The sequence below is a fragment of the Triplophysa dalaica genome, chromosome 1 (genome assembly GCF_015846415.1).
Source record: "Triplophysa dalaica isolate WHDGS20190420 chromosome 1, ASM1584641v1, whole genome shotgun sequence".
NCBI classification, from domain to species: Eukaryota; Metazoa; Chordata; class Actinopteri; order Cypriniformes; family Nemacheilidae; genus Triplophysa; species Triplophysa dalaica.
Window position 1 is genome coordinate 19821628 of NC_079542.1, and position 22704 is coordinate 19844331.

Below are 22704 nucleotides of genomic sequence, written 5' to 3' on the forward strand. Positions count from 1 at the left end.
ATCTTTTGAAAAAGACTCAATCCTGTATGCGCTATGACAACAAGATGATGACTCATCTTCAACAAATTTGTCTCACGGACACTTACATATTTCTCCTTGTTCACCTCTGGGAAAGAGAAGAGCAATACAAGAGGGAGAGAGAGAGAGAAAATTAAAGCCTTCCATCTTCTTGTTTACCCGTAAAATTTGTACAACATTTTCCAATCTATGCCGACAACATCAGGCTTCCAGTAAAAAAGCTTATAAAGGGCTCCAGATTATTATATAGAGCCAATTTATGCTGTTTTCTTTAGAAAGGGCTATTAGAAAATCCTCCAGTTCATGGGTTAGGCTGGGAGTATCTATGCTAAGTCTGAAAGAATGATACTTCATTATTACCCAGTAAATCCCCTTTATAAAAGCAAGAAGCCGCGTAGGGACACTGAACATCATGACTGTTATTTGAGGTTTAAAGGGCAGTGCTTCTATTGGCTAGTGGGAAACAAAAAAAGTCTGTTGACTGTTCACAAAGATGACTCGAGGCTGCTGAGAAATTAATAAGATGAACCTTACGCTAAGGTTCATGAACTGGGCTACTAAATACTAAGGTTGTAGGTTCAAACTTGACCATGGCAGAATTGGGACGCTTTCATATGATAACGTTTAGTGTTCTGGGCTGAATAGTTGTGTTAAAGCTATTTTCCAAACTAAAGCATCAAGCTATGTACCTAAAAAAGGTATCTGGGGTTATCTTTGTGCGAGATGTCCTGTATATGTGAAATCTTATCTGGATGTCCAGAACGGATTACAATTTTCATGAAACAACAATATTTCATTTCTTCAAAATGTATAAAATAGTTTCAAAAAAGGGCAAAAACTCATGGTTAAACATATTACGAAGGCCTGACAATAAAGCTCAAGCCTCACCTATAAATGGCTAAAACAGAAAAAAATCAACTATCTAAAGATTGATTCAAGTAAAATTTCATACTGCATGTAAAGCAAAATCATAGCTAAGTTTAATTAAAAGTACACAGTTTCTGAGACTACTAGTGAAAAGATATCTACTTTGTAATAACATTTTATGTTCAGACATATACACATAATATAAACTACTGTTCAGAGGTTTAAGGTAATTTACTCACATGTTCAGTCTAGTCACTATTGTTGCGCAGAGTAAGCAGTAATGTTTGCTTGGTATTATATCAGCCAGCTTCTTGAGATCTATGCCATGCTCCTATTGGCTGGTTTTATTACATTTTTCAGCCAAACTCATCTTCTTCAAAAACATTCAATATATAATTCGGAATTGTTTTTGTTTACAAAAATGCTTTCAGACATTTAAGCATACGCCTTCAGATCAAAAGATTGGCGAGGTCATGAGAAACCTTTAACTCAATTGACCCTTAACTTCTGAAAGGAAGTGTACAATACATTGTTTTTTGAAAATCCCTTTGAATAATTATTGAATTGCAAATGTTATCCGCGGTTTCAGACATTTCTATAACAAAGGAACTATTTTGCCATTTCACCCATTTGTGGAAAATAGTTTTTACAGCATCACGCACTAGCCAGTCCCTCTGTGAAAAGCTACCTACAGTATCACCAACACGTCGAGACCCATCATGACTTTGTTCTTCATAGTTTCGTCATGTTGGCTGAATGTCAGAAATGTGTCACTGCATGGAATTCTGGAGCTGAATGAAACGCTTAATCCCAAGTTACACAAAGAGGGCAATTGACAGCTTTGGATGAAAAGCTTCCGCTAAATACTAATTGAATAGCTAGATGCTAAGCTCCACCAGGCTGCATTCCTTCCACTCCTTAAAGACGACATTAATAATCTGCATCCTGAATGCGAAAAAGAAAGAGATTCTCACACACATACCCACACATCCAAGTTTTGTTTTGTTTAAAACCATCAGTAAACAAACCAATGAATAATCCAAAGAAAGCTAGGTCCCGACTCAAGTCATTTCACTAAGAGTCATCCAGTGTTTAAACAGAGAAAACAATGTGTCTACTGTATTACAACACTACCAGATAAAGTTAGAGTGCTACGGTGGAGAGAGAACTCTAACTAATAGGAGTAAGGACTCTAAGGACTGCCTTACTTGTAAAACTGTGATGTGGGCCTGAGGAAACTCGGAAGAAAAAACTAAGATCAATTTTAATCAGAGCTGCAACAAGTCTGCAATTCAACCAGTAATCAATAACGTTCTGATTAGTGTCTCTCACAGTGATATTAAAGCATGACCGGCAGCTTAAACAACTGTTTAACCATGCTGTCAAAACCTGTGAATTTCATTCTGATTCCAAATAAATGTGAATGGTGACGCTAGATTGATAGGTTGACAGTCATGTGGCAGGCTGGGGTCGGTGAGGTTGTCAAGTGTCTGGCCTTAAGCCAGTTTTGTGCTGATGCTCATTTTGATTCAAACTGGTCTGATATGTAGAAATAATTCATTACATTTAAATAGGCCTTTTCTGGACACTCAATGCGCTTTACATGGAAGGGGGGAATCTACTCAACCACCCCCAATGTGCAGCATCCACCTGGATGATGCGATGGCAGCCATATTGCGCCAGAGGCGCATGGGCAAATTTGGCCAGGATGCCGGGGTTAAACCACTACTCTTATTCGAAGGACTTCTTGGGATTTTTAATGGCCACAGAGAGTCAGGACCTCGGTCTAACGTCTCATCTGAAGGACGATGCTTTTTGACGCTATAGTGTCCCCGTCACTATACTGGGGTATTAGGATCCACACAGGGTGAGCACCCCCTGCTGGCCCCAATAAAACCTCTTCCAGACAGCTGATCTGTGCATTGGGAGCCAGGCACGCTTTCCTTGGGGAATCTGGATAATCTTCTGTCACGCCAGCTGGGTTCACACTGATGAGCACATTAGACCGGCGTGACCTCGGCTTTTCTCTAATGCGTTTCATTAAACAGTACTAGCTAAGGACCTTGGTCGGGGATTCCCTGTTTTGTTATGGCTTAAGAAGAACCCAGTATGTGTCTTAAGAGGTATAGCTGTAAACCAAGAAGTGACGTCAAACAAAGCAAACATCTTCATAAAGAACGCAGTGGCCACTGCATTAGGAGAGAAAACAGAAAGTAACGACCAGCGCAACTAACAGCAGAGATCTCTCTCCTGAAAAAAATGGAGAAAATAAACGTGGGGTCAGGCGCAGTGATCGGTCCGCCCCTAAACGCAAGGGCAGAAAGGCATTGTTGGGATCATGTAAGGAAACAAAGCGCTCAGAAGAGAGAGAAGTCCCATGTTAATGCATAGCCTAAACCCCTTCCATTCCCAAGTATACAAAACCTCACATATCATCCCTCCCTCCCGCTCCATCAATCGCTTCCCCTGGCAACGGTGAGGCCGGCAGCCCATCGCTGACCCCCGGGGACCCTCGAGAGTCAGACTCTTCCAGATTGATTGGAATAAACATTGTTGTTGACTCGCTCTCCTCTTCAAAGAAGATCAAACAACTGCCCTTAGTCACACCTGTTCTCCCGGCATGACGCATGTGCTCGCCTCGTGCTACCGTCATCTGAACTGACTCTTGATCTGTTTCTCTCTCTCTCCATCTCATCGGCGGCGTTAGGCTATGGAAACAGCGATGGCAAAAATAAAGCAGCCGATAAATATAATATCAAAAACCGTCGAGCTGCTGCAATGTGGTGCATGTGTGATGCGTGTGTTTGGAGAAGCGTGTTGGTGGGGGTGCAGAGAAGGGCACAGACGGGGAGGGAGCTGTGGATGGCAGGGAGTGTGCGAAAAAAATCAAAGCATACGGGGGGCGGGGGGAGAAAATGGGAGTGTGAGTCTAAATACGAATTAAGGGGAGAAGAAACGCACGGCGCCCCACCGGCAGCTTTTGGCTATCTTTCACCCTTTCGGTTCTCTTCGTTTTTTTTTTTATACTGTTTTGTCTTACGCAAAGGATGCGCTGCTGATGGAAAATCAGACAGATGAGAGGGGGAAGGAGGATGGAAGAGATTTGGGATCAGAAACAGCATTGATCTTTCCTTCTGTTTTTCCAGGACAAATACGTCCCCGTAGGGAGACTTTGCATTAATATCTTGCTCTCTTTCTTTCTTTTTTGTATTTCTCTGGTGAGGGAGATGGTGTAGGGAATTAATGAGGGGGGTACCTGCCACGATGCTGGCCAGTTGCAGGGTCCGGCCGATGGGGTAGACGCTGCGTGCCTGTGCGATGGCCGCCGCAATTTTCCTGGTGTGTCGCTCCTCCCCGTACGCAGCCAGCACGGACGCAAGCGCCTGTTGATCTAAGGCATTGACCACGTCAGTCGCGCAGGGCATGTCGGGGTACCTACGCACAAAGAGGAGCCCAATTAAGCAGCTTGACGTCACAAGCTCCTGGCTGACAGAAGCCAAGCCTGACAGCTCTAAGACACCAGCGAAACCCCTCCCACCTTCCCACTCTGGGAGATGTGGGTTTGAGATCTATAAAAAGAGAGTGTGTGTGTACATACGACAGAACTGGAGGGAAAAACGCTTAGTGACAAATATAAAAATATCACTCAATTATGCACTCATCTTTTCTTGCATTTGGAAAACATTTATGTGTGCTCTTTGAAAGAAGTTGGATCAATAAGACAAAGTTAAACCTCTAAAGAGACAAATCCCTGTTTGGTAAATATATTAACCTGCTAATCTAAATAAAACATTTAATGTGAAATGAAATATTAATAAGCAGCGACTAATTCACTCGGCAGGTTTTCAATAGATGCATGCAAAGTTGATTATACTGATTTATATGTTCACTAAGTATCATGATACACATCTGAGTATGATTAAGTATGAGCATTATTTCCCAGATATTTAAACTACATCTGCCTCATTTTAGAAGTAGAAAAATGTTATGCTGTGGTATCCTTTGAACCTTACCATCACTGATAATGCCAAACAGCTTTCAACATTTTAAGTTAGAATGTATAATAACAGTTTGAAGGGATCGTTTAACCAAAAAGATACATTTTCACATGCTTTACTCAGTCTCATGGATTATCAAACCGTTATTACCTGCAACAATAAAAAAAAGATATTTAGAACAATGTCCATAACCAAACAACATTAATCCCCTTTGACTTCCATTGCGTGGACACAAAACATTTCTCAGACTATTTTCTTTTGTGCTCCACAGAAAAAAAGTCTCTCACATATTATGAATGAAATGATTGTAGATAAATGATGACAGACTTTCCTTTATGTCATTTATCAGTTTGCCATCACTTTTCACAGTATCTTCAGATCTTCTAAGATATCCGTTAAGTACTACTGAGTGACTATTAAGAGATATTTTTTAAACAAGTCATTCCAACTGATAAATAAAAATCCATAAATGATTTTCCAATTGATGTCATTCTGGATTATCCTTGAATAATTATACTTCTAACTGTTTTTTTATTTATGTGGGCACAACTAAGCGCACAGCATGAGTAACTACGAGACATGCTGATTAATGCGAAGTATGTTCTGTTCTTCTTGAAGGCCAGCTAGAGTTGGCTGACTGCGTCATGCTGTCGTAAAGTTTAATTCTTGCATTGGTTTTAGTGACAAAACGAGGATAGAGTGTTTTCAGATACTGTGGGCTGGACCTGGATCGACCTGCTCTACATCTCGCCCTTTCTCTTTTTCCTTTGGGTCCCTCTCACTCCCTCTCTTTCTTCAACCATTTCATCTCGCCCCCAGAAAAGTTCACAGTCAGTTATGGTGGGTGGGATTTCCACCTCATTATCACACTGAAAACTTTGACAAAACTTCCTAATAAGAACGTAAAGCCTCTCACTTTTCTTTAAATAAGAAAACAGATTTGTAGATTTAGAGTTGATATCCATGAAAAAACTCTATGCTAGTATAACAGGGCAGGAAGGTGTTATTAATGATTTTCAAATCAGGCCTAGCTGCTTCACATGTATTATAATCTGTTAACAGATTACAAGAAGGACTGTTTTAAAAAGGTTGGCAATGTCTATTTTATACAAATATTAGAAACACTATCATTGGCTGCAATAATGGAGTTGCAAATCAAGGTCTGGGATGGGCATGTTCATCCAGCCAAACAAAAGCAAGAGATATACGTGACTCTGTTTTTTAAAAACCCAGATATGTCTTTAGTAATTTCCGGATTTCCACAAACAATTATCCAACATAATATAAAGAACATCATTTAAAAATTGAACATTGATATCTCTAATATTGATTAGTAATGCCATGTTAAAGATTGAAATCTTTGTTTACAAAGGCAAAATGTCGTATTTATTTGCAAAATAATACAATTATATTTATTTCAGTATTTATAATATTATAAATGAGAATTTGAGTACTTTATCTCAAAACCATACAATCCTTCATCGTATTCATACAAAACACACATTAGCAATTTTTATCTAAGAGTATTTTGATGCCACTTTAGCTTGAATTTCACAAACATGGCCAAAAATAAACTGCTGCTTACCTCGATAAAATCCATCAGGAATCCCTTCACCATACCTCACCACCTTTATAAATTTAGGTTTGTACATAGTTAAGGCCTCCATCATGGATAATTATGATAAAATGCAAACAGTAAAGCTTTTTAGATCATGTTTTAATGTCTTTGTGTACACAAATAAATGAATTGCATTGTATTATTACTGTAGAATACACAATGTAAAATCTGTCAAGGACATTGTGACTAAGAAACACAACATCCTCATACCCTCTTAAAGGGACAGTTCACAAAAAAATACTCCAACTCAAGTTGTTTCAAATCTGTGTTTTTGTGTTGTGATGAACACAAAGAATGATATTTGGAAAATGCTTGTAACCAAACAGTTCTTGGCCACCATTGACTACCATATAGGAAAAATTACAATGGTAGTCAAAAGTGCCCCATACCTGTTTGTTTTCCTGCATTCTTCAAAGTCTCTTCTTTTGTGTTCAACAGAACAAAAAAAATATAATATAATTTTTCCTTCTATCATAGTCAATGGTGGCCAAGAACGGTTTGGTTTATTTCTCCTATAGACCGAGAGGGGCCCGCTGTCAAAGCTATGCACTCACAATACACACACTGGCCCTCAAATGCTCTGGCTCTCTTTCTCTTCATCCATCGTCCATTCAAACCAACATCTCTTACAGATACAACACGATATAACGTCCCCGCAAACCCTGTCTATGAATCACTTGGCTCTGCAGTGCTTAGTCATCTTCATATTGTATTAAGCAGTAATTAGGTTTTGCCTTACACCTGTTCAGAATTAGTTTTTAACAGCTATAATAGAGAGGCGTGGAGACTCTATAGATGTAATCAATAATGTGGCTACACATCGAGTGAGCCAAGAATAATAACTGTGTCCACCAGTGTATGTCTAAAGTGAATCAGGCATAATAGTACAAATGATGCTTGGAATAATAGAGATAATGAGACTTTTTTATATGAAAAGCAGTGAATTGATGTAATAATCAAACCTGTCTCCGTCCATCCTCATGTCTAGGGGTCCGTCTTTGCTGAGGGAGAAGCCTCTTTCTGCTGTGTCCATCTGCATGGAGGAGCAGCCAGCATCTAGAAGGACAGCATCCACACCTCCTGGGCCTAAACCCAATGCTGGGAGCAGGTTATCCAGCTCACTGAACCTTCCTAGAACTGGCTTCACCTGTCCCCTAATAAGAAAGAATAAAAAGAAAACAAAAACCTGCTGTGTTGGTACTGTGGTTCAGTTAAAATGGTTCATGAAAAATAAAAGAATATTGATATTAAGGTAATTTCAGAATCATAGATGTGACACATTTTTTAAGTAATTTTTGGGAGGATCTATTGACAAAAATGCAATACAATACACATAACTGTCTTCAGATGTGTATAAAGAGCATACATAATGAATTGTTATGATTTTATTAACTTAGAATGAGATATTTCTATCTAAATAAATCAGCAATTAATAAAACGTTGGAAGAGCAAAAATATCTCAGTTGAACTAATATTTTGGTTGGACTTAGAGACATGTTATATTAAGCCTGTAAACATATTTTTAAAAACGAATGAAGACTTCAAATTCAGTCAACAGTGGCTCAAGTTGAACGGACAAATAAACCCAAATACGATGATACAGCATTACGGAAGCGAAAGAGAAGTGGTTCCCACAACATTTTTTATTGAACCATTATTTTTAAGATTTTATAAACTTAACCTGAATATAGGATGTCCTAATTTTGGTATTAAATGCATAAGAACATCACAATTTTTTAAATGAAAATTAAATAAAAATTCCATGATTCCATGTGCAGAAGGATCTGGATTATTGACCGTTTGTTTGATCCAATGAGACGTGCCTGCCTGGGTGACTTTCATCACGTTTCATCTAATGTCTCTGTATACTTCACTATATGCAGATTATTCAAAATATTAATATAATTATATGTATATGTATATGTTCTTTTGTCTTCTTTTTTTATGTGATGTGAAGTTATGATAATCAAATCATAAATCTTAGTATAAATATCATAAAACGGGTAGAATTAATGCTACAACTTTAACTGAATTTGCTGTAGTTTAACAAAATTACAGATTTAAACATTTAAGTTGATTGAACTATAAAATTAGTTGAGCAAACATACTTTTTAATGTTTGAGTCAAGTTTGGGCCACCTAAAAAAATGAAAATTCAAGTAATACTTGATACTTCACTAAGTTTCGGTGAAACTAGTTACTTAATCATAATAAATTGAAACAACCTGACATTTTTTACAGTACAAGTTGTTTCCACAGTAGCCCTAAACGGACAAACTGCTCTTCAGAACGCATTAAATACGTAACCTCTTTCGGCAAAGCAATGCCATAGACCAACAAACCATTTTTCTGAATGTTTCCATAAAGAACTGTTTGTTTAAAAAAACTTGAGAATAATTCAGAGACTAAAAGTCACAGTATTTTGAAAAATAAATCAAAAGTTTCAACTCCCGTTTAAAGTCAAATAAGAATGTGTAATATTGTAGAATAAAATAGCATTTGGTCCTTGAACCTGTGAATTTCCATTCTTATATAACAGCCAAAAGTTGCCACACAAATCCACAATTTATATTTTTCAGAGCTGAACAAACTGTGGGGCTGGTTACCTAGACACTAAGTTCTTAGTGGGTGTCCAAAGACTACTGCAGCTCATAAAAAGGAAAGAGAGGAAGGAAAGAGAGATAGACCAAATAATACGCGTCCCACAGGGAAGGTAACAAAGTATCATTTATTTATCACCTTGGAGACCAGAAGATGAGGATTGTGTGTGAGAGAGAATGCTGTCACAGCTTAAATTTAATTGAAAAACAGACACACAAACCCTCAAACGCATGTGAATACACGAGAGTAAAACAACACAGTGCAAAGGGCTCTGCAATTATTCTGTGGGGCACATTAACACATCGATGCACACGCGCGTGGCGTGTATGGGAGTATGAATGTTAGAGTATGATCGTGATGAGCGTGTTGGGTTGACGTGAATATTGAAGATGACTCTTTAATATTCAATCATTCAGATGGACTAGTGGGTGTCAATGCGTAACTGCCTAGTTTTTCCTTTTTCATTAGTGCTTTAATCCACTTTCTTTCATCTGAAGGGACTTCACAGCTATGACTAACAAGAGATCCGTACAATGTGGCTCCTGACAGAAATCACGACTGATGTATCCAGAAACACGCATATAGGCATTTCACCATCATCTTTGTCTCTCAGATCACTCTTTCTCTCCATATCTCTTCCTGAGATACAGAGAAGCCATTCATTTTATGTGACCTTTAGACAGCCTGTGAGTGGAGAACAGCTCAGGTATGCAACTATAAATCAGACGGTACAGGAGCAAATGAGGTGTCTGAACAACAGAGGTTTCACACGGAGTCATAAGTGCTAATTTGGCCACATGCATGGTAACACAGACCGGCTCTTTGTAGTCATGTTAAATACTAAGATTCTCCTCCTCGTCTCCACCTCAAAGGTTATCAAAAGTCTTCTTCCTCTCCTACTCACGTGGCCAGCCAAGAGCTTTGACCGTAGGACCCCGGGGTGCCCGTGTCCACACACCCACGCCAGGCAGAAAGATCAAGAGGTGAGGGAGCCACTCAGCTCCCGCCCCCGCTGCAAGGGCTTCCCTCAGTTTTCTGCGCTGTGAAAGGGGCTTTCTATCTCTCTCTCACTCTTTCCCTCCTCCTCGTTCGCTCAGTAGCTTCATTAATTTGTTGGAAAATCTATAGTGAGGCATTTTCTTGCCCGCCCACACAAACACATACACTCCGCAAAAGCGGTATAACCCCGTTCCACCCACCCTGTCCATGGATTGGCGAGTTTGGAAGGAGACATACAGAGCTTCTGAAAAGCAGAACGCTGCCTGCGTCGATACACAGTCAATTTAGGGCCTTAAAAGGTTTCTCTTTGGCTTTTAACAAAATATTATCACAAATGAATCCCTGTGAACCGGATGTTGCGATCGTTTTAACTTCCGTATTCTGACACATTTCCAAGTGAAAAGGAAAAATAGTGGGCGTGGCTTGCAGTATTCACTGCGAATGCATTGATTTTGAAGTGAAGCTGGCAGTAGACGGACAGTTGAAGGGGAGGAGTTAATGGATGCTCCGGCATAGCCATTTAGTTTACATCATTTGAGATGGATAGTAATTTCAGGAGTGCATTTTCAGATTTTATCTAAAGTTTATGAGGGTACATGAATTTAAAAGAGAAAATGACCCACATTGATTACCATGAACGCCACAATATTTCATGAAAAAATAAGAATTGTCATTTTTAATTTCACTGGTAGTAAGTAACATAATGTCATGAAAATTACATTTCATGCAGTGTGTTATGTTCCCGTGTTTGAAAGTAACCCATACCTGCCTGAAACGCCTCTTTTAACCACACCCCGGCGAATGTACGCCACTTTGTAACATGATTTGACTAAGACCGCCAAATCTAAACGCAAGTGAGGTGGGCTACTTGTAAATTTCATTGTATCGTCATCGCCGCAGCCCTGTGGGGGAAACGCTATGTGTTTCGTTGCGAAAAGAAATACTTTGTTTGCCGTGCCAAAACTAAAAACGAATGGTTACATTTTATTCACAACACTGTTCCAGAAAAGTACAATCCGAATGTTCAAATTTGTGCAGCGCATTTTACCGACGATTGCTTGACGAACCTGGGAGAGAGATTAAGACAGGCTATGTGCGAAAGCTTTGGTTAAAAAGTGGGGCCTTTCCAACTATTAAAGGAGGGATGTATTAAAATTACAATTTTAACCCAAGCTCTTGTTATATAAGAGGGAATCGTATTCATGCGAACATCATGTAAGTGTTAGAACTGAAAACACGCTTGTTACTGAGATTACATCTGACACCAGGCCCAGTGAACGGCAGGTTCTGGAATGCACCTATCTATGACGACATTGATAGGTTGAACACCACCTCCACAGAAAAATATCAATGACTACTCTAGCCCCACCTACCGGTTTGCGCATGACAATTCTGAAGTGGCGTGGAACTAGATAGAGCGGGCAACCAATAAACAAACATGCTGTTAAAGATAGCTAAATATTGTGCCACCTCTGGTTGTGGAAGATTACAGTCGCTGCATACCCTTCCTTCGGATTCCGACATTAGGAATGTGGGGTTAAAGTTTATTTTTAAAGGTGTTCCAGCTCATGTGGGAAAAACATGGAACTTTTGTTTGTTTCATTTCTCAGAGGATTCCACCGTGAACAAGGCAGAGAGCGACACTGGATTTGTGGAATGACTAAAATTTTTAAGCGGTTTTGTGTCGTGAATATTGCATCCAATAGGAATGGTGCAGCAATCTTACATGTTAAACAGTTTTGTACTATGCGTCACTATTGCCATGTTAGAGATCGCTTGATGTGCCCTGAGCACTATCATTCAAGATTAGTATTACCTGGGGACCTCATTGTAATTGTCATTTGTAATACTCCATCTCTGTGATTTGGTGGGCTCATATATAAGTTTTCAAGGTTTATCCACCGTTTCCGGATAATGGAGGCTGTTTTTAAGTGTTTTGGTATCATTTCGGGTGCTGGGTGATATCCATAAATTACCAGGATGTCTCCCGTTTGTTTATTTATCATGGAAACTCCATTTGAGACCCACAATCGCGGTGATCTTTTTTCTGGTAAGCGATCACGGGTCTCAAATACTGACAGGTACGGTCATATATCATTAAACGCAATAAACTATAGGCTATACAAACTATATGCAAAGCCTTGCCATAACATCGTGCAATTGCATCACATGAAATTCTGATCTGGGGAGCTCTTTTATAAAGTCTCCAGATAATACTGAGGCCCTGTGAAAACTGTGAAAGTTGCTAATATGTAACTTAAAGTTACGTCTCTAACCAAATCCACAGAAGGCTCTAACTACGCAAACTGCTATCCAATCAAAGCAGTGGGCATTTAGTTATAAAGTCTTCAATGCAGCATTAAAAACGAGCGTTTGCAGAGCTGGACTCAAACCCTGGGTAGAAAATAGCCTAATACTTATTGATATTGAATTTTTTGAATGTAAAAAAAACACACAAACGTCATAAGTAGACCTCATATAACAGTACAAAAACTATAAAGCACAGTTCATGAGACCCTTAAAACTTCACCGGGGCTGCAGATTCGCAGCCTGTAAGTATATTTTCTTGGTAAAAGACTTTGTTACAGACAACTGTTATTTACTATCATCTTTGGATTTTTCTTCGTCAGACTCAGGCTCAAACTGGTAAGGTAAAATCCCCGCCATCTCTATCTTTACACTGTATATAATTTCCAACCACCTGTAAACCGCAATCCAGTATTGTTGATAGGTGTTCCATTTGCAACAAATGCTGAACGCGTTTGACCAAACACAACAGACTACACCTTCTGACCAATCACATGACACTAGGCTAGCGGATAGGGGGGATAAGACGGATGAATCGCGGAACGAATCATTTGAGAGTCAGACACGAAATATGATAAGAAAAACTGCCTATTATTACGACAAAATAGTGTTTTTACACCTTGCATGCACATAAACGTGTTGTTGGACACTCCATAAACCAAAGTAGGACTTTAAAAGACCAATGTTACATATTTCTGCATAATTTTCTTAATTTCTTCTTTGACCAAACATTTTCATGTCATATTTTGTGTGAAATCAACCTCATATATTGTACATTTACTTTAAGCAACAACAACATATACAGTATCTACATCTACAATAACAACAAACTTCTGAACAACTATTCTGACCACTCAAGATAATTAAGCTTGGGAAAAGAAAGATTGTGACATGAAATATACAAAACACTTTCAGATATTCAGATATCAATTTATTGACTGAATATATAAACCAGCAGCAGGTGACTCTGCAACTTGGATTTTCATTACTGACTTTACAATAAAGTCAAGATTCACGTTGGTTCTGCTTGACACCGTTGATGTAAGCTCAGAAGAGGTTTGGGTAGGATGAAAGTGTGTTATATTTTTCAGACTATTATACTAAAAACATATTTTATTACAAGCTTGAGATAAAAACCATAGCTATACGCTTGTTTTAAAAGGATCTCTTCAAAAGAGGAGAACCAAATATAACCAAATCTATGAAAAAGATGAAGACCTGTAAACAATGTTTCATGTCTGTTTCTCATTTCACAGAGTGAAAATGCAATGGGGTGACATGACACTGACTGATCAATAGCGGAGCAAATACACTGATTAAATCCTGAACAGACCTTTCCCCGCTCTCCCTTTCTATAAATGCCAAAGCTCTTGCATAGACACATAATAATAGTGAGATGTGAGATGGTGTAATAAATAAATAAATGTGAGATGGTGGTCTAGTGGGTTAAACCACTGAACTGGTAAATCAAAGGTTGCTGGTTCGATCCCACCACCAGTGTGTCCTTAAGCAAGACACTTTACTCCATGTTGCTCCAGGGGGATTGTCCCTGTAATAAGTGCACTGTAAGTCGCTTTGGATAAAAAGGTCTGCCAAATGACTAAATGTAAATGTAATGTAAATGTAATAAAACAAAACTGTACTAAATGTAAGGCCTTACTGCAAAATACATTTCTTGAGCTTAACCCCAAACGAAGTTTCCAAATCAAGCCTAATTATTCAGGTAAAAGCAGGTAAAAGAGCCATAAAACAACAAAAAAGGAAAAAAAGGTTTCTGTTTCAGTTGCCCAAAGTCATGAGTCTGATCCAGCAAACGCACATACTGACAAAATGTATACACTGAAAGCATCTGCCAAATGCATAAATGTAAGTGTAGTTATAAAAAATAACAACAACAATATCACAAAACAATGGGAACATTACATGACAGTACTTTACAGATACTGTAACACTGATAAACTGGGCAAGATCTACACATTTCTTTGTGTCTTCACTACAGACAAATTGACACGGGTCTGTTTTAGAGAGGATGCTTAGTGAAAACTCTTAGTATAATGACCATGAAATAAGGGAAACTCTTGGTTTTCCATTTCAGAATTGCGTTTCAAAACTGAGAAAGCGGGGTAACTCAAGCCAGTTTCTAAAAGAGATGTAACTTGTAACCGTAGTAACTTACTCTGTGAACCTAACCTGGTCAGGAGCAGATTTCTTTCGATCTACACTTTAAAAAGTGTAACTCATTCATTCATTAATAGAGTAATTCCTGGCACACATTTTGATCACACAGAGACCAGTGACTAATGTCATAGTGACTAAAATGTCATATGTGCTTTTATAGAGGACCTTGTATGTGAAGAGGCTGTATTAATTCATAGGGATGTACTTTGATTTAAGAAAAGGCATTTAGGACCCGAGTGGAATTTTGTCATTTCCCTGTGCATTTTTATTAAAACTATATTTTTTTTTACAGTGAACAACATCAATCAATAACATCAGCCATCGTGGCTGTGTATTATATCTGAGCATATTCTTTCCCTTACATTTTCTCACAAATGGTACTTTTCTATGGAGGATGAGAAATTACTTAATAATGTTTGTATAAAGTGCATGAATAATTGTTTTTGTAATACAGACATAAACAGAGAAATTAAGCAATAAAGGTGAGAAACAATTAATTAAGACGTGCAGCCATTGCTACCCAAATCTGCTCTGAGCAGTTGACATGAAAGTCTGACACCCTAACAAGTGTTTCCGATACACCGTGATGTCTCACAGTCATCACTAGAGCACTGATGGGGGGTGAGAACATTATATATTTTTTTACATTTCTGTTTATTGATAAATTTATCTATTTATTAATTTAAATTTAAGTCATTTTCAGCAGATTAGTAAATCCCCTGTATGCAGAGCCAAAAGTGTGCTACGCTCTCATGCGCTTCTTGCCACCATGTCGCTTTTTCTTCTGTGCTGTTGCCATGGTGAATCTAAATATCGGAGTTCCACTGATCATGGCTTGTCATAGTAGTGGTGCTTGCGCTTAAAGGGGTCAAATGGCAGGGCTAAAACAATTATTATTGTTTGTTTTAGTTGTAATGCAATATGTATCCAGGATTTTAAGGTTAAAAAACGCTGTATTTTTCACATCCATGTTTGAATCTCCTTCTTGCCCCGCCTCTCTGAAACCATTTGTAGATCACAAACAAGACAAATTCAACAAGCGTTAGTCCGTAACAAAGTCTTTTACAATGAAAATATACTCAAAGGCTGCGAATCTGAAACGCCATACTGTCCTTGCAAAGTTTAAAAAGTTGGAATTGCCCAACTTTTTAAGCAAAGATTTTGTGCACAGCCGGCCTAGATTTCTCCCAGGTTCATGAAGCTATCATCTGTGAAATGCGCTGCACAGACTTGAATATTCGGATTGTACTGTTCTAGAACAGTATTGTAAAAAAAATGTAACCATTCGTTTTTAGTAGTCTCATCTTTTGGAAGGGGAAAACAAAGAGGCTTTCTTTCACAATGAAACACACAGCTGGCCTCATTTAAGAAACGAGCGTTGACCGAAAACTGGGTGTACGGTCGTTTCCAACCAAAACTTGCCATTTGTCAAAATGGACTTGAGCGGTTGCTATGATCAAATCTCACGACAGGTCTCAGTTCGTGTACGCAGGTTTTGAGAAAGGCAGAAGGTCCGTGTATACTTTACTCTTTTGATAACTGATAAGGAATAATGACAAATAGAAAGATAGATTAAGTTTTTTCATTTAGTATGACAATGTAAAAATGGATTCCAATGCGATTTCTTATTTTCATTACATTAATACAGTATTTTATTTTCTAGCCTAATTATATGATTATTTAAATGCTTGAAATTACAAGGTAAATGGGTGCTTTTGTGTATTTATCAAGGTACGATCCTTTGTACGTTGAGATTGCCGGCATACGGATGTTTGATGAATCACACGTGAATCCTGACGCAAGATGATTTCTGCGCTCGTTTCTACGTTAGATTGATAAATGAGGCACAGCGACTCCACGGCATGGCTGCGGCAGCGACGTTACAATGAGATTTACAAGTACTCCTCCTTACTTGCGTATACATTTGGGTGGTCTTAGTCAAGTCATACCACGAAATGACATACATTCGCGGGGGGGTGGTTACATGAGACGTTTCAGGCAGGTCTGGGTGAGCATTTGCTTTAAGATAAAATGCATCTTTTGTTCTGACACTTGCATGTTTGCAATTTTCGTGTCTAATATATGCATGGGCAACTTATAACACACCAAAGAAACAGAAAACATTTTCACATTTTAAACCACATAGTAAACCCAAGTTGGTTAAACCTCCTTATTGAAACGAGCCCCTTAGGACAGACTGTTGGGACAAAGACTATCATGGCCAGTGTTCTATAATGTTAATGACACATCTATGCAGGCATTATGTCAAATGGCAATGTATGGTATGACAATGATCTGATGCGTTGACATCTGCGCCTAAAACAAACCTAAACACCTAAACGTATTTCACTTATCTCATGTGTCAATGGGATTGAGAACAATAACTTGTCAACATGCTCGCCAATGTTACAGTGACCCTGATGCCTTGACCAAAGATGAGCATCACTTAACCTATTCTTGAATTTTAAATTGACAGGTTTTTCTTTTAAGAAACAATATTTACACTATAATTGAAGATGTCAAATTGAAAATATTTTTTTTGCTTTTCATTTAACAATATAGTAATTTCACACGGTGAGTTTCCTGAGTAAAGTCTGGCAAAAGTTTCTGCTCTAATATAAAAATAAAAAGCTGATGGTGCAGTTGAGAGAAAGTTTGCAGAATGGAAGGAGACATAATTCAGTGCGTGACAATATGACAATAATGCCTAGCAACCCAGTCTGAGTAGGAGGTGCTATGTCAGAGTGTCATTAGGTGTGGAAAAGTGAGCGGTTTTCACAGTGGCTGATTTGTCAAGTGCCGCACGAAGGCAGGTTCAAACGTAATGAGTGCAAGACCAGAGCTGCTTAACATCGTGTAAAGCTCAACTACACTACACAAAATGTTCAGTAACAATTATTTAAGAGTTAATGTGAGTGAAAAATGTCCTTGCAGGGGTGGTTGAAGACCTTACAATGTGATGCATATTAAGATTAATTCTTAATTGCAGATGTTCATCATGATAATTAGATATAAGTATTAAAAAATACTACAAGTATGAGCCATGTTTAGAGGTGATAAACTGTAGATGCTCAAGGGATTGGTTCACCATAAAACAATCAAACACAATCAGAGTTAAATGAAATAAAATCCTGGCTCTTTCATACGTTGTAATGCTTTTGTACAGGGGGTAAATATTTTGAAGCTCCAAAGAATGAATTTATCCATCATAAAAATAATCCATTCAGTTCTGCTGGGTCAGTAAATGTCTTCTGAAGCTAAATGATATGTAGGAGAAAACAAAAATGTTAAGCTTATTAAGCAGTGGTTGCACTGTGTATTTCAGTAAAAAATACAATATAACAGGGGTATTTAATTAAAGTTTATATTTTCCTCCAAACGGAGGTCCAGAAAATATACTTTTTGAAAACAAATAAATATTTTATCAATTGAGCCCACCTGGATATATAAAAGCTATATATGATCTTTTATCAGGCCATTTATTTTATATTTTGATATCGACAGAATGCATTGTAGGCTCTGTGGATAGTGGAAGGCCCTCTTAATAGAAATCTGAAAATGATTATTTATAAATAAAAACTACTGACAACATACAAACAACAAATGTAACAATTAAAATGCTCTCAACATAAACAAAAATCTAATTTACTAAACAAACAAGCCTTTCTAAGACATTTTAAAATAATATCCCAGTTAGAACGTTGTTCATTACAAAATGTAAGCTTGCTTGTGAAAACCCAGCAAAAGTCCTGAAAAAACTGTTTTCTACATAAAATCATACTACAGAAAATTTTGTGAAAATAAAACAACAATATCTTCAATATTGACTGAATAATGCCGTTTTAAAGATTGAAATCATTGTGAAATGAATGCTTGAAATTTATATTTGAAGCTTGTTATCTAATAATTAGTTAGATTAGGAGGTTTAAGCTTGGGTTTCCACAGGGTCACAAATATTTACATGCTAATCAATAATGCTAATCCTAAATGTAGATATAAACGTTATGGTTCACAAAACATCACAAATCTGGTAAAGGTTATATATATATATCCACATATCCACATTATTTTTGAACGCGCAAGTAAACGATGTGATGCACTTCATTTTTGTGATCTTTCGTAATTCGTAAAACAATGGAAGTGTGTCGCTGCGGGAGCACTCTCAAATCGCATTAAAAACAGCTCTGATGAATATTGTAATACGTTTCAATAAAAGGAAGGAAGGAGGCGGGAACCGGCGAACATTTAACAAACTTTAATTAAAATAAATAAACAATAATGCGGAAGTAAAAGACCGGCAGCCACCTATATATATATAATATAAACTTAACACATGTCCGGGCCCGGTCCTCAGCTGTCCCGTCGCTCGTCCTCTTATTCCCCCGATTTCCTCTGTGAAATATGTGGGACCGTTGTGCGCACAGCTATCACTCACACCACCGCCCCCCCCCCCCCCTCACGGCTCCCGTCCCGCCTTCCTCACAACAAATGTTTTTCACACCCGCGATGTATTACACATTGGGAGGATGAAGTGGCCTAATATATAATATGAGGATTTATAAAATTACTTTGCATTTTCTCTCAGAGTTGACGGCTCTTCAGTGCGCAACCATAAAAGCACAGACGTACCAGTAACATTACATGCACAGTGGGAAAGTCAGTCGAAATGTAAACATGACAGACCCCGAATTCGTGTTTTTAAATGCAGATGTGAATACCATTCAGTGGAGCAAACATTCCTGGATCCTTACAACTAATAACTGAAAAATGGAGATGGCTGGTTGCTCTTTTATCACAGGTCTCCAACGACCTGCAGCATCCATTACAACTTTTTAAAAACAACTTAAAACATCCTAACCAATAACTGTCTGCTTTTAAGTCCATTAAATAATGCGTTGTTCATTCTCTCCCTCGCTTGCTTCAGCTTTAATCCTCCTACTAGTAACATGGCCTGCTAAGGGCTAGCAGTAGCCTAGTGTGTATAGTGTGTATAGTGTACCACTATTTGCATACTGTTTTGGTTGTGCCTAATAGGTTTTATTTTTAATCTGATATTTTACATTAAGTGTCACTCTCCCCATAAACTCCTGCCTTTGAACGTTTATTAATAAACGTTAGTAATGGTTTATAAGTTATTATAGTCAAGAAGATCAATTCCCCAGGGGAATGACATCAAAGTAGACTAAAATAACTACTAATGGATGGAGATCATAGGGTGTGCGACAGCTCCGGTGCGTGTATTGTGGTCAAAGCAAATGTTTTGTAGACATTTTTTGCGTTTGTACCAGTATTATGGCAACCTCTAACTGCACACATTATGCTTGTACCTTTAGGTTCAATAATAACTTTAGCTAGCCAGTGAAAACAGCACACTCATCTCACTTCTAATACGACTGTCATTAGCTATAGTGGCTCACCGAAAGTCTAAATACAAACAGCTCAAAGACGGTGGCGCCCACATTTACGGCAAACATAAGAAGGATAGCAAACAGTAAACAGACTGACAGATAAAAGTACTTTGAAATTTATTTCATTATTTGATCAGAATTAATACAAATACAAACGGTGCAGAAATTTCTCGCATTATTAAAGCAATTTGTGGTGATTATAGAAATTATGCGCAACCCCGCGCTAAAATTTAGACCCTTCACCCCTTACTCAAAATACGTTACCGCGGCTATGCTACTGCCTGTATTTTATATGAAAATGGGCATGTAAAATAACATGACTTCTTATAATTTACTGGTTTTTAATAAATTGATAGTTCAATGCAATCTTGAAAGGACAGTTCACCCAAAATGAAAATTCTGTCAATGCTTGGAAGAATGGAATGGAAGAATGCTTGTAACCAAACAGTTCTTGGCCTCCATTGACCATTGTTTCCTGACATCATGAAAAACATTTTTTGGCAGAATGGTTCCATAAAGAACCTTTAACATCTGTTTCACAAATTAAGTGAAAAAAGTTATCCTGATCATTATAAATAGAAATGGATCTTACAAGAAACTTTGAGTAAATGGTTCTTTGGAGAGCCAAAATGTCTATTCTGAAAAATCATCGCTGTGAAAAAACCTGTTGATGCACCTATTGTAAGAGTAAGTCTATATTACACATATCTTTTAGCATACTCATTTATCATGCTTACAGGGCACAAGATCTCCCAGAATTATGTGATTAATCTGCTATTCTGAGCTGTGACGTCAAGACAAACATCTTAATAAAATAACTTAATATCTACTATTAAATAGTGGCTCAAGTAACTGGGTCATGGTAACCTTAGCATGTTCCGAGCAATAAAGGGCACGGTAACCGTAAGAGAAAAATTCTCAAATGTGACTTGAGGTTACAAGGTTCCACTAAAAAAACAGAATCCATAGAATCTATTTTTGCAGTTGTTGTTATTTTTCAAGTCTGCTTGAGCCATGATCATTGCTGCTTGTGACTATACATATTTAATAAATCTAATTATTTATTAAACATCAGTGTCCTATCAAATCCAAGTTTCCGAGGCTTTACTTCTCATGCTTTTGGAACCCCACAAAACTATAGTCCTATGAGTAATAAGGAAAAAATTTTTTTTTTTTTGCATTGTGTATAAGTCTCTAATTCATGTTGGTTGTGCTGGGCAAATAGGGCACCACTCTGTTATAAATCGTTTTAAATCTTTTAATTACTTTTTAATTACACTTTTAATAACATAATTTTCATATCTAATTCTTAAATGTAAATCAAAGAGACTGTTTAATGCAGCTCACAGGGCCATGAATCCATGAAAAGTACAATATGTCTGCAAGAAACATCTTAATATTGCATACCATTTTTGACAGATATCTCAATGTCAGACGTGTCATAACTTGCATCTAAATGCGGTTTGAAAAGGCAAGAACAGTTTGTCCCATCACACGTCCCGTAGTTTGGTTGTTTTAACTTTGTTTATTAGTTAGCAGAATGTTTTTATTATTTATTTACATGGATATATTTAACAGATATTCATATTATTTACAAAAAACGCTTATGGTCAAAAAATAGGAAATATTTGAAATAAACTCTATATTAACATTATCTGTTTTTTGTAAAGGCAAAGAAAGTGTAAGAACAACAACAGCTAGTAGACTCTACTGATTCTACTTGTCGACGAAACGATATGTCATCTTCAGTTACGCTGGGGCCACACCAAAAGAAAATCAATATGTTGAATATTTACGATCAGAATTCCTGATGTGTGGGGAAACCCCCCGAGGATAAACGCACAAAAACTCTGTTGATTATCACGTGGAACAAAACAATACCCTATTAGAAAGCCAGCTGACAGAAGTATAACAACCGTAGTTATCACTTCAACAAACACTTCTCTTTATTCAAAATAAAAGTCCTATTAAACTGAAAATTATGAACTATAATATGTCCTATTGAAAATTGTAGTGCCCTTGTAGTGAATAAGTAAACACTGTGTACTATAGTAAAGTTCAAAAACACGATAGTATCTAAGATTTTTACTGCAGTTTACTATAGTTACTGCAGTTTAATTATATGGCCCTAATTTATCCACCTGTATGTAACATGAATGTATTTGGTCAGTTACCTGCCTTTTCATGATGAGCTGCACTTGCATATCAGACTTTTAGTCGATTGAAACTTGACTGGACAACAAAGAGTATGAACGTGACTAAAGCTAATAAAAACTAAAATGATAGATTGACACAAAGACTAGACTAAAACTGAAATTAAAACAACACTAGCTATAAAAAGCCTGTTTTCAATTTGCTTGAGCGTATCTGTGCTGTGAGAGCGTTCTGTTGTGTTGTGATTATTTGAACTTGTGAAATATTGAAAAAAAAGCCAGTAGCAGTTCAGCAGACCTCGTCCTCTTCTTTTTGACAAATACTTTCGTTACAGTAACGCTATTGGGTATTGAAGGAGTCTGTCAAGAGACACAGAGATGAGGAGGGACAAGAAGTTTGTCGTGAGTGAATAACTTATGATAAGAAAGCAAAATGTGACTTTATTTCTGTTTAAAATTGAGTATTCTTGTTATTGGACTTTGAAGATAAAGTAAGCACAAGATATGGGTTTACAGTTTGTTCCCTTGGTGTTGCACCTTTCATTTTATGGATTGAGA

General features: G+C 37.6%; 1 protein-coding gene across 3 annotated transcripts in view; it reads right to left on the reverse strand.

Annotated features, from left to right (window-relative positions):
- Positions 1 to 22704, reverse strand: part of mettl15 (methyltransferase 15, mitochondrial 12S rRNA N4-cytidine) — a 69404-nt gene that overhangs the window by 5902 nt on the left and 40798 nt on the right. For all 3 annotated transcript variants that reach the window (XM_056758315.1, XM_056758323.1, XM_056758332.1), the window contains exons 4-5: positions 7464 to 7655; positions 4142 to 4320 (exon numbers count right to left, since the gene is read on the reverse strand). In XM_056758315.1, the coding sequence (XP_056614293.1) occupies positions 4142 to 4320; positions 7464 to 7655 (371 nt within the window). The remainder of the gene's footprint in view (positions 1 to 4141; positions 4321 to 7463; positions 7656 to 22704) is intronic.